At 41.7% G+C, this 16,267-nt stretch overlaps 1 protein-coding gene across 1 annotated transcript in view; it reads right to left on the minus strand.

Moving 5' to 3' along the window:
- CHST9 (carbohydrate sulfotransferase 9) overlaps positions 1-16,267 on the minus strand; it is a 200,621-nt gene that overhangs the window by 13,315 nt on the left and 171,039 nt on the right. The window contains 1 exon segment of the mRNA XM_060119363.1: positions 10,179-10,216. Coding sequence (XP_059975346.1) covers positions 10,179-10,216 — 38 coding nt within the window.

Genomic DNA, 16,267 nt, shown 5'->3' on the forward strand with positions numbered 1-16,267 from the left:
TTTGTTTATGGTCACATTTTAGTCAATCCATTGCCTTAGAAAATGAGAGAAATCTGATTGGCTAATTAGTCAACATAGTAAATTACATTATTCCGCATCCACAGAACATTGGCCTAATTGAATTATCCAGTAATAGTATGACAGAAATATTTCCTTTTAATACATTTTGAGCAAGGCACATACCAGTGATGAAACAGTGAATAATCTTGTTTATTCCACCCTTGTTTGATGATCGACCACAGAATATAACATAAGACTTCCATGGATAATAACTTTTTCCACATTAAGGAAAATAAAGCAAGGTAGCTTTCAGTGGGATCCTTATTGGTACTCTGAATTTTCACTACTTGTCTGTGCATCTTTTCCTTCCCAGAAATTTGTTCTCTGATAAGTGCTAAAAAACTTTTCAAAAGAAAGTTTCAATAAAATTGGTTTTAATTTATGCACAAAGAGATAGGTTTGATCACTTTCTTTCTCTAGTGAGAGGTAGAAAAACTCTCCAGGACACTTTCTTTCACTCTTGAAATTCTGATGAGGACTGTTTCCTTAGCCAAATTCAGATACACACCAAAGTCTACACACAATATCAGGGATGCCCATGGGATCTGCCCTGAGGGGTCAAAACCATTTATATAGCATGGATTCTACAGAATTGGCCTTGTATTAATGACCACTACTTGTTATTTTTTTTCTTTTGGGGCTTTTAGAAATATTTATTGTGGCCTAATGTTGGAAATAGTGAAATTCAAACTGATGAAAATGAAAAAGGATTACAATTTATAAATACAAAGGAAATAGCCATTTTAGCATCATTATAGGGAATAGAGCTCAACTTAAGCAATGATCTATATACACTATAAAAATATTTCTGATCCCTTGATCACTATTTCTTTTTTTCTTTTTAAAATCAACTTTATTAAGGTATAATTTATATACAATAAATTGAATTTAGAGTATACATTTTGATGAATTATGACAAATGTGCACACCTGTGAAACTACTGTCAAAATAAAGATACAGAAAATTTCCATCACAACAAACATTTTCCTTGTGGACCTTTGCAATCCATCCTTTCTTTTGCCCCCAGCCAGATAAGGCAACCACTTATGTTTTTTGTCACTATAGGTTGTTTACATTTTTTGGAATTTTATATAAACAAAACCATGTAGTATGTTCCATTTTGCTTGATCACTACTTCTCAAAACACATTTTTTTATGTCCACAAACAACTTTTATTCAAAATGATGACTACCCTTGTGCCTCTTTCACACAATTCCAGAAGAGATCAAGTTTTCACTTGAGTCCTTCATTCAGTTCTTTATCATGAGAAGAAAGAATAACACGGGTAAAATAGTTTAAAGGTAGATTTTAAAAAATACTGTATTTTAGAATGTATATTCAATCGTGATGACAAATGGGCTCTTTGTACCAGTTTGATCATAGCTTTAACCCAAGAAGTGAAAGAAATATTTTCTATAGGGAAGAGGTGTTTGAGTTACCGAATGTTGACAGGTCTCTACTAACTGGGTTCCTGGCTTGTAGAAAGTGGATACTGAGTTGCTATGTATTGAGGAGAAATCCCAAATGATGGTGCTGACCATTTTGCTCATAACATCTGTTGAGCTGAAAAACTGCAGTTATGCAGTTATACTCATCTTCAGGTACAGATGCTAGCAAGTAGGAAGGGGTGTGATTAGAAATCTCAAAAGAGAGGAGGAAAAAGAAGAGAAACAGACTGACTAGAAATCATCTGTGGAATAGATTTCCCTGGCCTGTTGGTGATAACATCTTAGGTGGTGCGATTCATTTACTTTAGATGGTAAATTCTTTATTTTTATTCTTTCTAATAGATGCTACATTTTCAATCGTTTTAGAATCCTATATTTTCTCACATGAGTACATATACAGTGACACCTTATTACTAATAGTGAAGAACTTATGAAAGAGTTTTTAGAAGTAAGTGCTTTTCTGGAAAACAAAAGAACAAGAGAAGATTTTATAGTGGGTGAGAATAAAGGTTTCTACTTCAATTTGTGTTTTATGTCCATAATAATTTGGTCTGGGCTCTGCTGAATTAACTTGCCAGTGGGCAAAAGAGATTATCCTAATGTTTACTTTTTTTTTTAGTTTTTAATCTCTTTTCAGGTGACAAATAGTTTTCCTCTTAGACCAGATTCATTTGATTTTTCACTTAATTAAAAAAGTAATTTAATGCTCATCAGGAACCCCAGAGTAAGTACATGCTATCATTTTTTTTGCAGTACGCGGGCCTCTCACTGTTGTGGCCTCTCCCATTGCGGAGCACAGGCTCCGGACGCACAGGCTCAGTGGCCATGGCTCACGGGCCCAGCCGCTCCGCGCCATGTGGGATCTTCCCGGACCGGGGCACGAACCCGTGTCCCCTGCATCGGCAGGTGAACTCTCAACCACTGCGCCACCAGGGAAGCCCAGTGCATGCTATCTTGATAGTTAAAATGTTTTTTAAAAAAGACCTACCACATCATAAATATCTGTTTTCTAGACTCTCACAACCAATTGCTTCAGTGCTGGTGTTAAGATTGGAGTGCTGGTTAGGGTGGTCATAAGTGGGATCATTTAATTAATAGAAACACTTCCAGAACAAGTAGTAGGACAGCATAATAGTGAAGAGAAAGGATTTCAGAATGAGATCCATCCACCTAGATTCAGATTCCACCTCTGCCACTCATCATCTGTGTGCCTTTAAATGAAGGTATTTAAAGCAGCAGGGAACAGTGGCTGGTGCTTACACGGTAGGGTTGGATTGCCTGCTTCCATCCTGGTGTGTGATCTGGGGCAAGGCATTTAACCTCATTAACATTGACTCCCTTGATTTGTAGTTGCCTCCCAAGGTTACTGCTGTGAGGTTTAAATGAGATAATTTTATGTAAAACTTATCATAATGCCTACACACAGAAAGTTTATTAAACAACAATAATGCTAACTATTATTATTATTAATTTAGTGCTAAGCATGGCAGGACCTGAAAAATTACTAAATCTTTCAAGCTTGAGTTTCCACCTGTATAGAAAGGAGGTTAAAATACGCATCCTCTTGGGGTTGCTGTGACCAATAAATGAGATGGCGCATTACATGACTAGCAAAACTCTTGGCCACAGTTATTCCGAAGCATTCTGAGTGGGAATGATCTTGAGTGGGAATGCTTAAGTGAGAATTATCTGCATATTTGATTGCTAACAGCTCTTGCAGTGAGGCTAATAAACCATTATTTTCCTCTTGGTGTTCACGCTTTTAAAACACCTGAGGGCTGTCTTCTCCTCCCTCCCTTTGTCATGACAATATATTTCCAGAGACTACTGTCGATTGTCTTTTTCCATAGAGATCCTTACACAACGTTTTAACTTTCTTGGCTTCCGAATAAAGAGGCGAGTGCCAGCCCTCTGACACTTAGACCTGAGTATCTTCTAGTTATGAAGCCTTCGGACCTTTAATAAAGCCCATCTTTTACAAATCCTTCTTTGTTAACCACCATTAGTGCCACCACTTCTGGATCATTTCAGTCTTGCTTTCAAGTATTTTAAAAAGACTCATAAATGGGGTAGCTTTTTTTTTTTTTTTTTTCGGTATGCGGGCCTCTCACTGTTGTGGCCTCCCCCGTTGCGGAGCACAGGCTCCGGACGCGCAGGCTCCGGACGCGCAGGCTCAGCGGCCATGGCCCACGGGCCCAGCCGCTCCGCGGCATATGGGATCCTCCCAGACCGGGGCACGAACCCGTATCCCCTGCATCGGCAGGCGGACTCTCAACCACTTGCGCCACCAGGGAGGCCCCTGGGGTAGCTTTTTAAAAGCACAACTCCCAATTCTAGAAGGTAATCTTAAAAGAGAATGAGGGGGATGGGATCTTTACTAGCTCTATTTATGCTGAACCTGCCAAGAGAAACTCTCTTTAGGTCAAAGTTGTCTTCCTGAGTGCATTGTCATTTTGATAAGAATAGTGCAAGGTAATGCAATCCCACTTTAAATTTAGAAGTTGTGAAGTTCACGCTACACTGAAAAGGCAGCAGTGAATGACATTTCCATGTTTACATTCAAGAAAAAAAAAATCAGGTGCCAAGTCTTGACCCAAGCAAATGGTTCAGCGCTCTACAGGCAGTTATGGTATGTGGACATAAGGGTGAAATAAAGGTGTGGGTCCCCCTGCCCTTTGATTCTTTCATTCCCCAGCTGTGTGACCATTATTCGTAGAGACCACGTGCAGCCTTAGCTGGGTCTTCTGTTTCTGGTTTAGACTCCTCACTTGGGAGGGCAAAGGACAACACCTAGTTCCTGCCTTATAAGAGTCAATGGCACACCAGGTGTGAGTGGTCCGGGGTACAGGGAGCAGCCTGCCTGCAACCAGCAGTTCATCTGCTTTCTAGGATAATAATTTAGTGAGTGGAAGAATTTACAAGGGACCAGGAATTGGTTGGATGCCTATGATGTGCAAGGTCTAACAGTGAAATCAGAAATGAGCCAAACGTGGTATCTTCCCTTTGGGACAATACTATCTAGTTACAAAATCACATAGGAATGTCAATAATTAGAATATAGAGTAGAAAATGCAAGGGTCTATAGCAAAGGGGCAGGAAAAATAATATAGGTGCACAGAAGAAGGAGAGATTACTCTTAGCTCTGTGATGAGGAAAGCTTCATGGAAGAGGTGATATTGGAGTGAGGTCTTAGAATATGAGTAAATTTTGTACCTGCAGAGAAAGGGGTGAGTATGTTGATAGAAGAGTTTTAAATAGGACACAATAGTTTTACATAAAGGAGCAGAATGGGAAATAAGTCTAGGGAGGCGGGGTGCATGCTCTCCAAAGGAGATCATAGGGCTTTGGATTTTGTACTCACAGGTTTGAATTTTATCCTATAGACAAGAGGTGAGTGGGTTCCATCTTGGCTTCTTATTGGAATCACATGTTAAGTTTTTAAGTTGTAGATGTCTGATCAGGATCATCCTCAACATTTACAGGGCCTAGAGCAGGAGGATGAATGGAAGCCCACACACTGTATGTCTAAATATTCAGAAGTTTTAAAGTAAGTGATACAAAGACCCAGTCCGTGTTTCCACCTCTGGTCTGCAGCCTGTCTCAAAGGACTGCTCTGGGCCTAGAAGCTAAAGAAGCCCTGCCTCCTGAGGGCCACCCTGCCACAGAGGCCTGAGTGGCCCAATGGACCTTCAGGAGGAGGACAGGCTAGAAACTAGACACAGCTGGGGACTCCTGGGCAGTGGCTGGACCTGCCCCTGTTAAGGATGGGATGATTCAGTAAAGCTCACAGGATTCCTGGGAAGGGCAGGTTCCCTCACCTCATGTCTCACTTTTCTGACCTGGGATTGCCAGGCAGCTCTAAGTACTGCCCAGAATTACACCTGCCCACTGCACCCATTTCCCAAGCACCCCAAAGGACCAGAGTGTCCAATTCAGCTGCTCTATCCCTCTCCAACATTTTGTGTGTGCTCAGTTGGTCATCAAACTTTATAACATGAGGCTGGAGAGGAAAAAAAAAGTGTTTGTCGGGCTTCCCTGGTGGCGCAGCGGTTGAGAATCTGTCTGCCAATGCAAGGGACACTGGTTCGAGCCCTGGCCTGGGAGGATCCCACATGCCGCCCGAGCAGCTAGGCCTCTGAGCCACAACTGCTGAGCCTGCGCGTCTGGAGCCCGTGCTTCGCAACAAGAGAGGCCGCGACAGTGAGAGGCCTACGTGCCGCGATGAAGAGTGGCCCCCGCTCGCCGGAACTAGAGAAAGCCCTCGCACAGAAACGAAGACCCAACACAGCCAAAAATAAATGAATTAAAAAAAAAAAAAAAGTGTTTGTCTCTCTGTGCCTGTGATGCTTGAGGCCTTCGAAAGCACATGAGCCCGCTTGGCTTGGTCTAATAGTGAGGCCCTGTCTGAACCCAACCCCTGGCCCAGAATTTCTTGGGGGTGCATGTGACATTGGGGGGGGCGGGTCTCAGGATCTGTGCTAACAAAGCTCCAGGGTGATTATAATGCACATGCAGCGTTAATAATCACTGTTAAAAATGCGGGAGGCATTTCTGTTTAGTTATTGTTTTTCAGCAGAGGAGAGATGCCAGGTGATTGGTATTTCAGAAAGTAAAGTGGAACAGAATGCAAGATGAATGGGATGGCGGTGAAGCAGTGGAAGAGCCGTGTGGAGCCACCATATAGAGCAAAGGAGATGAGGGACTGGGGGAACAGAGGCCAAGGGCTGGGTGGTGGCGGAGGAGCTGGATTGGACAGGGCTATGGGAGAGCACGTCAAGTGCTGGCTGGTCAGAGGGAGATATGGAGCGGAGGATGACTCTAAAGTTTCCAGTCTGGTATGAGATGAATTGTGTCTCCCACACAGATACGTTGAAGTCCTCATTCCTGGTCCCTGTGAGTGTGACCTTGTTTGGAAACAGGGTCTTTGCAGATGTAATCAAGACGAGGTCACGGGGGTGGGCCCTAAGCCAATATGGCTGGTGTCCTTATTAGAAGAGAAGAGGCACACAGGGAGGACAGCCACGCGATGAGAGAGGCAGAGACTGAAGAGACGCAGCTACAAGCCAAGGGACCCCAAGGATTGCCGGCGCCACCAGAAGCCAGCAAAGAGGCAAGGAAGGATCCGCCTCCATAGGTTTCAGGGAGAGCTTGGCACTGTCGACACCTTGGTTTTGAACTTCTAGCCTCCGGAACCAAGAGACAATACATTAGTGTGTTTGAGAGCATCCAGTTGGTGAGAGTTTGTTGCAGCAGTCTCAGGAAACAGATCCATAAGCCGTAACAGCCGCCAATGGCGTTGGCCCTCTCTGAACCGGCCAATCAGCGAAGGCGAGCCTTTCTCACGACCAGCACCAGAACTGGGGATGTCCCCCCGCAACATGCACATCCCTCCCACGAGGAACCGAGCCCCAGGTTCGGTATCCCTCTTCATCAACTAGCTGTTTAAAAACAAACTATTAATTCACTATGTTTTTTGTTTGTTTTTTTTTTTTGCAGTACGCGGGCCTCTCACTGTTGTGGCCTCTCCTGTTGCGAAGCACAGGCTCCGGATGCGCAGGCTCAGCGACCATGGCTCACGGGCCCAGCCGCTCCGTGGCACGTGGGGATCTTCCCGGACTGGGGCACGAACCCGTGTTCCCTGCACCGGCAGGCGGACTCTCAACCACTGCGCCACCAGGGAAGCCCCTATTAATTCGCTATGGGTTCCAGTGATCTACTATCCCAAAAGGCATAAACAGAGGTATTCATTTACTACAGGTTTCAGTTGCCTACTATGTAAGAAGGCAGTTTCCAGAACTGAAGTCAAAAGTTTTTATATTCAGTATTCCCATTCTCGTACTGACAATATGCTAATTTGATTTTGAAGGTATTTTTGGTAGTATTTTAAGGTATTATCTTTAATCTATCGTAGTCAAAATTATTCAGAAAAACCTACAGGAGACTTCATGTCTACAAGGCACATTTTTCGTAGAGGAAATCGTTGCAGCAATGAACTGCCAAAGGGACAGCTGAAAAAAATGGGTCATGCATTCATCTCATTCTGGGACATGAGCTGCCTAGCGGTTCACTGCTCATTTTCGTCCTCTTCCCGTAAACAAACTGCGTTAACAGGTTACTTTAAAATAGCATACTAATCTCCCCAGTGAATTACACAGGAAAGAATTCGGCGTTCCCTCCAGAGAACTCAAATAGTTGTTTGTTCTCAGAGCTCAGGTGTGGTAAAATAGCTGTGGGCTAAAAATGCACGCTGGATATTGGCCAGTAGGCTAGAACCCTCCCTCTGCTCCAGCTCTGATTTCTCACATTGGCGTGCAACTCCTAGCTTGCTTAATGGAAGAAAAAAAAAAAGGACTTGATTTTCAATTTCAATTTAATTACACAATCTATAGTGCCTAGTGGGAAGGATTTCGGGGCAAGATTAACGCTCACCAGTGCTCTATTTTACATGCCTTTCTGATAAAGAACACTATTGATTATCCAAAGTGAGTATACAGAAATGTTTTTCAAGAGCCAGATTCTTTGGGTGGCAGAAGGGGAGTGCAGATCAAGAGGTACAAACTTCCAGTGATAAAGCAAATAAGTCCTGGGGCTGTAATGGACACCGTGGTGACTATAGTCAATCTTAGCATATTGCATATTTGAAAGTTACTAAGAGAGTAAATCTTAAAAGTCCTCATCACGAGGAAAACAAATGTTTTGTAACTTTGGATGGTGACAGACGGTAACTAGACTTACTATGGAGATCATTTCACAGTGTACAGAAATATGGAATCATTATGTTGATTCTAATATAAGGTTATATGTCAATTACACCTTAATTTAAAAAAAATTAAAAAGGAAGGGACTTCATTTTGTGGCTCTTTGTCAGATTTCAGATAAATTAGAAGTGTAAGATGCCTTGTAGAGTTGTATTCCCGGCACATTTTTGAGAGTGGGGAATGCCTCCCTACATAGAAGAAGAAAAAATAGAAATTCTACTGTAGAATTAGAAATACAGCTGGCAGACACTGATTGAACAATACAACTATCTATTCTGAGAATGACTATATAACTAATATACTTAAGACCCCTACCTCTTAAGCTAAAGTCCAAAGGATTTCGCTGTCTTACTGGGACTGGAAACCATTATGATTTTATCTGGCACCAAATCAAGGTTTAAGATTATAAGTAAATATTTGGTGTTCTATTTTGGTGTCTACCTACTTTATTAGTTTAGCCAAGGATAAAAAGAAGGAAAATACAGGAAATGAAAATCTGCCCCAGAGAAGTGGTCTTTATTTCTTGACCAACTGCTTTACCTTGTTAAGTTAATAAAGAAAACAGTTGTCTTTATAAGGAAAGGTATTCCCTCTGTGACTTAAATAAATAAAAATTGTAGCAATAAACATTACTGGTTAACTGTTGCTCAGCCTTACCAAGCTACTTGAGTATATACAAATAGTTGAAATACAATGTTAAAGAGACTAAGTTCAAAAGGCAAATAAACTATTTGAAACGACTAATTGACTTCAACGTTGCACGGGGGTGGCATTTTCAAGTATTAAGATGGCTGCTACAAAGAGTCAATACAGTATTTACAATTTATTCAAAAGAAAAATGGTACCCGATAAGCCTTAAATTTTGCCTACTGAATTTGCAATATATTGTATTAGCCAAATGAAAGAACCATTTTTTAAGCTCGATGAATTACAGGGCATCTGGCACAGATTAGGTAGAGCTAGAACTTACTTCGGTTGGAATGACAATGAGGACCAGAATTGGAATTTATTTTGAAGCCCATTAGGAGAAGATGTTGAAAAATGTACCCTTGACTGGTATAAATGTAGATGCACCATTCTTCACCTTGGCAAGGGTGAGTTATAATTTATGCCAGAGGAGAACAACAACAACAACAAAAGACTTGGAGATTCTGGTCTGTGAATGAAAGCTGTGCATATTTTGCCATAGGCCAGTGTCTGAATTCCCTGGGTCTAGTGACACAGGCAGCACTGGGAGAAACTGCAGCTCAGCTGGCCCATGGGAAGAGGGTGGGATGGTGCAAGACAGGCCGAACTTGGTTTGGATGTGTGGCTACATGTCTCAAACCCCTTAAACCGTTGTACAGAATGACTCCATCTACTGGTAAATATGAAAAATTAATCAAAAAGGAATGGATAAGAAATAGTGAGGCAGGCAGGAAGACACTGGCTAAATGTGGGTAGAAATCAGAGACCAGAATGGAAAATCAACTTGTACGTTTCCACTGCTAAGGGTTTAGCTCTTAACTTGTCTGGGAGGGAGTGACTGGGCGAATTAGAACTTGGGAAAATCACAGAGGAGAGTCACCTTAGTTAAGGGAGAAGCAGATAAAAGTATCTATTTGCAGCCATGATAGAATCAAAGAGAGATCATGATACGCTCCGAGGGATGCTTATGTCAGAACTGGCAGAGCCCACTTCTCACTGTTTCCCACCCTTGGGGAGGATGTTGAGGAGGGAAGGAATGAGGTGAGGGAGACAAGGAAAGTGTATGATTGTTTACAGAGGATCAGTTTATTTGTTCTCAGAACCAATAACACGTGTATTGCTCATACCCAAGAACTAGCAATGCCCCCCTTCTAAATATTTACAAATAATTATTAATATTTAAAGCAAAATTCTACATTACAGTTTATGGGAAGTGAGGAAATACCTGGTTGGTGATATGGTCCTGGATTTTTTCTCTGGTCACTGAAAGAGAGAGCAAAAAAGAAATTCAACATTAAAGTATGAAAAGGAATAAAATACTGTACTGGTCTTGCTCTGTTCTCACTCAAAACTCCAAAAGAACTCTCCGAGCAAGAATGTGTATCACAATAGGGACATTTATAATCACTCCAATAATTGGGATAAAAAAAAAGTCAAAACCGAAATAAACCACATTAGGCAAAGATAACAGAAAATGGAGTGGAAATCCAGGAAGGGTGATACCAGAGAATGTATTAAACTTTGGCAGAGAAATGGTAAAGAGATGAAAGGACCAAAGAAAAATTTGAACCACAGCCAGTCAAGTCGAAGGTTTACAAACAATGACAACCTGTTCAAGCATAATATTAACACTGAACTCAAGGAACCTTGAGGACCAGGCCAGGAGATTTAAAGTGGTGGATGGCAGAGGTGCTACTTTTCTCTGACCTATGAAGATGATAAAGACGTCCTTATGTTTTGGTACTGGCAGAGACTAAAGTACAAACCAACAGTTCTATTAATGGTATCTTGGTCAGGACAGAAACAAATCAGAGTAACATAACATATGAAAAGCAACACAGGGGTATAAATAATAAAGACTCTAAAATAATAAACCTCAGTCATTGCGAAAATAGCCTAAAAGTGATCAATATCATGTGTCTTACATACAAGGAAAAAAATCCTTAGGAATAATCAATAACCAGCAAACCATCAGGAAGGAGAGGAAAGAAGACATTTTGTGGCCCTGCAGTTATTTCGTGCTTGGGAACATCTTGGTGTGATACGTACACTTTATTAAATGTGTCCTTTTAAAATTTTAATTAGGATGATTGTGTAGTGACATGCATTTATAAGAAATAACACAGACAGATCCACTGTACCCTTTACACAGGCAACATCTGGAAGATCTATAGTACAGTAATATCATAACCAGGATATTGACATTGACATAGTTGAGATACAGAACATTTCCATCACCACAAGGGTCCCTCACGTTGCTCTTTTATAGTCACAACAATTGCCCTCCCGCCTCCACCCTCTTCTTAACTCCTGGCAACCACTAATCTGTTCTCCATTGCTATCATTTTGTCATTTCAAGAATGTTGTGTAAATAGAATCATACATTTTATAACCTTTTGGGATAGGATTTTCTCACTCACCATAATTCTCTGGAGAGTCATCCAGGTTGCTATGTGCATTCCTGTGCATTTCTACCTTTTTATTGCTGAGTAGTATTCCATGGTAAGGATATACCAAAGTTTGTTCAGTCATTCACCTGCTGAAGGACATCTGGCTAGTTTCTAGCTATTGTGAATAAAGCTGTTATCAATATGTATGTACAGGTTTTTATGTGAACATAAGTCTTCATTTCACTGGGATAAATACCCAGGAGTGCAATTGCTGGGTTGTATGGTAGTTGCATGTTTAGTTGTTTAAGAAATTGTCAAAACTGTTTTCAAAAAAAGATTTGTAATGAATAAGTGATATTTACCAGTCAGTTGAGCAACTAATAATAAGTATATCTGGAAATTTTACTGAGTGTTCAGTACCAGGTTAAGTGTTACATGGGATGCAGTAGAAGAATAAGGAGTCCAGAGAATGGAATGGCTCTGTTGAGTGGGATCTTAAATCTAGTCACTGTCCCGAAATACCAGGGGCCAATCTTGGAGTTTCTAGATAATAAGAACCAATTTTCTTCATTTTTTTAAACGGTACTGCCCAATCGGACCTCTTGATACATTTTAATATTTAGATTTCCCTTGTCGGATAATATGCAGAGTGTTTAAAGAAGCCTGTTTAATCGTTTGTGGGGAAAAAAACTTGCCTTTTGAATTAAATCACCAGTATGGCCAAGAAGAGGGGGAAGAACATTCAGCAAGGAGAGAGCCAACGGGTCCAAAGCACAGAAAGGAAGCCAGCGTCGCCGGAGGAAAGTAAGGGGAGGCCAGTGTGGTGTGAAATGAGTCAAGAAACATACAGCCATGGTCATGTAGACCGTTTGGGGGAGATTTATGATCTTCCCCAAAGTAGAGGGAAGTCAATTATTACGGGGGTGTAGCCCAGGATGTGAGTAGGGGCACTGGAATGCCTTGGTCAGACGTGCATTTTCAGAGGACCACTCGGGGCTGGTTGCTACCTGGGGAATAGGCTGGAGGTGACGTCAGGGGCAGCAGCAGCACAAAATCTTAGTTCTGTTTCCTTAGGAACCAAGGGAAATCTGAAGGAATTCAACTGAAAAATAAGAGCCCAAACAATCAAATAATCATAACCTAATCATGCAGCAGCCCACTGGAGTCTAGAAAACGGAGTAGGTGACAACCTGGCATCTAATTTACAGCTCTGTCATTTACTAGATGCTTGATTCAGGGCCAGCTACTCAACGTTCTGGTCCTGTTTGGCCATCTATGACAAAGAGTTAACAGTATTTACCCCTCTCCAGGTTTGTGAAGATTAAATAAGTATGAATTTTGCAGGCAAAGGGTGAGAGAAGGGCGCTCCAGGGAGTTGGGACAGGAAGAGTAAAGTCTCAGAGGCAAGGAGAGGGTGTGTTTGGGTAAATTGTGAGACATTCTGAGTGGCTTATATAGTATAAGCATACGTAGCACAGCAGGTGGGAAGGAAGGGGTGTGGGAAGAAGGTGAGACACAAGCTTTGGGAAAGATGACTTGAGAGGTGGGGTGGAGGATGGATTGATGGGGAGGAAGAGGACCCAAGAGCAGCTATAAATCTGCTCCTCAGAAAAATGCCAACACACAGCAAAATGGGACAATGCAGGAAGCTAGGAGACCTCTGCAGCCATGCACAGATTTGCAAGAATCTGCAGTTTCAAGTCTATTTTATTTCAACACATGAAATAAAAATTTCTCAGATTCCAGCTCCTCTGGACCGTTTTTCGTCCCTCACAACTAGACTCATCAGCTGTTCAGGCATTTCCCTAACTTAATGAACTGAAAGTATGAGTTCAATGTCTAATATATTTATTCTAAAAAAATATGATCCCTTCAAGATGGCAGATACCTCCTGAATGCTGGGTGTGCAAAGACGCACACAGCAGGGCACCCACCCTCAAGGTCAAGGTCAAGTGGGAGAGAGAGGTAAGTAGAGATAAGTGGCAACACTGCATTTTAAGTGTTTTAACAGAGTTTTAGGAATGACACCGTGTGAGAACACAAATGAAGAGCAACCAGTGTGGCTGATCTTGGGGAACAAATAGGTTTCCGGGAGAAATATTGCCAACAACCACTCTTATCCCCCCTTTTGGCTTATGCAGAAATATCTCACGAACAACCAAGGACCACCCATTTTAAAACAATATTTATTGATTGATTGATTTGGCTGCTTTGGGTCTTAGTTGCAGTACGCAGGATCTTCTTTGTGGCATGTGGGATCTTTCATTGTGGCAGGCGGGCTCTTTGTTGTGGCACACGGGCTTCTCTAGTTGCAGCACGTGGGCTTCACTCTAGTTGTGGTGTGTGGGCTCTAGAGCATGTGGGCTCAGTAGTTGCGGCATGCGGGATCTTAGTTCCCCGACCAGGGATGGAACCTGCGTCCCCTGCATTGGAAGGTGGATGCTTAACCACTGGACCACCAGAGAAGTCCCAAGGACCACACTTCTTATTGATTTTTTATTGGCCTTTTACTTAATGGAGTTTAAGAATATCTTCTGGATATAGGCATGTTTGAACAAATTCTTAGAGAGAGGATGAATACAAGAGCTTAAAAAAAAAAAAGATGAGATAGGACCTATCCTTGGGATGCAGGAATCGGAATAATGAGCAGGTGGAACTTGAATCAGATCTTCAGAAATGGCTGGAATTTGGAAGGCATCATGAGAATGACAGCTCTGACTAGAGGAGAGGGTCTTGGGAGAAATACTGTTGCCCAGGGTGACCTGGAAACAAGTCAATTGCCTTATGTTTGCAACAGTAGACAATCTGTGGGCAATGATGGTTTCTTCAGCAGAGGTGGAATATGAAGGAAAATTAAACTGGTGAATACAGTGGACAGAGTAGGGAGAGCAATTGGAGAATACATGGGCGGCTTTGGTGGGTGGATAAACTAGGTGATGGATTGGGGCCTAGACCAGGGAGGTCAAAACGGGAAGGAAGAGAGAGAGAGAGAGAGAGAGAGAGAGAGAGAGAGAGAGAGAGAGAGAGGAAAATCAAAGGAGCGCATGGAAGAAATGTTTGAGAGAAATTGGTAACAAATGGATAAGGGGAATAAAGATTGGAAAGAGTCATATCTGGCTTATTTAGTCACTTAATCAACAAATATCTGATCAGCTACCATATGTCACATATGGATACAAAGCTCTGGGGATTCAACTGTGACCAACACAGGCCTGGTCCCTGGCTGCTCCCAAAGAGCTTGCTGGCTTGGTTCCCTGCTTTTCTGACATTGTATACTCCTGGACTATAGTCTGCTTTTAGCCTTATCCATTCTGTAGCGATGCTCAAGCTGTTTTGAAGGTACCAGATGTGAAATCTTAAGACAAGGAAAAGAAGGAGTGCAAATACACCCATTGTATTTCTGTGTATTTCATACAGTAATTTGATATTCTACAGCTGCCAGATTCTGGAATATCACATCCCCCCTCCTCTCCATTAAAGGGTATTTTAGGAAGGAGCACGACAATTTGGGAAAGAGGACCAATATGGTGATCTGTAACAGGGCAGATCTGGCAATTTGGTGAACTAGGGCCCTGTCTTTATCTTGCAAAAGAGCACAGAACTGTAAACACTGCTTATGCAAAGGCTCAGGGACCAGGAATAGTTCAAGGGAGCCAAAGATGGGAGCAGGGGAGAGGTTTCAGAGCAGTCCATGGGCAGGAGGGACTCAGTGTCTTCAGAATCTATCTACAAGACATGCCGTCTCTTTATAGCCCCTGCCTTGTTGCAGCCCATCAACAGCTCTCCCCTGGATGGTGACATCAGCCTTTTGCTGGTCCCTGCTTCCACACTTGCTCTCCCTAAACTCCTTACTACATCCTATTTGCCTTGCCCCATCTGCTTCTTGCCCATCTTTCCAACCTCGCCTTGATTTCCATTCCCTCTCCCTTTCCACCCTCCAATCACTTTGGTCTTATGTGAATTTCTGGTCCTTTTGACCTCTGGTTCTTTGTGCATGCTGCTGTCTTTCCAATTTGACAGGGCTAACTCTTTCAAATTTTCAGGTTTCAGTTTAATATTAAGACTGTAGGGGCTCTTCTCTGGTCACCCCATCTCCTCTTGTGATTCTTGATCTCAGCCCTTCGTTTATTTCTTTCCCAGCACTTACCACAACTTGCGATTGTTTTCTCGTTTGTATGTTCGCTTGCTTATTTGCTCATTTCTTCTTCTATAGTGTGAGCTCCCTGAGGTCAGGGACCCTGCCTATCTTGTTTTTGTTTTTTTTTTAATTTTGTCTTTTTAAAATTTTGCTATTTTCTGATTTGAGACTACAGTACATAATCCTTAAAGTTTTCAAGTAAAAATTCTGGCAATAACATTTTATTAACAAGACAAGATCTCTTATGAGGAAACTACGTTTAAAATTAGAACAAGAAAAAGTAATAACCATTTTTATGAGGCGGCTGATTTTATTGTAAGTGTAAGAGCACTAAAGAAAAGGTTTACTTTTCTAGATCTTATAGCAGTGGTTACTAACACTTAAAGAATGTGGTCCCTTTAAAATATCAATAAAAATTAAAATATCATGACAATTGCTTATACTTTTGTTATTTATTAAAGATGTTTTATAAAGTGTCTATAAATTCAACACTGCACAAAAAGGAATCTGTACCTTTTTTAAAAATCTATTTTCTTCTTCTATGTTTTATTTATTTTTTTAAATTGATTTTTTTAAACATCTTTATTGGAGTATAATTGCTTTACAATGTTGTGTTAGTTTCTGCTGTATAACAAAGTGAATCAGCTATATGTATATACGTATATCCCCATATCCCCTCCCTCTTGCGTCTCCCTCCCACCCTCCCTATCCCACCCCTCTAGGTGGTCACAAAGCACGGAACTGATCTCCCCGTGCAATGCAGCTGCTTCCCACTAGCTATCTATT

This window comes from Mesoplodon densirostris, chromosome 15 (assembly GCF_025265405.1).
Source record: "Mesoplodon densirostris isolate mMesDen1 chromosome 15, mMesDen1 primary haplotype, whole genome shotgun sequence".
Lineage (NCBI taxonomy): Eukaryota > Metazoa > Chordata > Mammalia > Artiodactyla > Ziphiidae > Mesoplodon > Mesoplodon densirostris.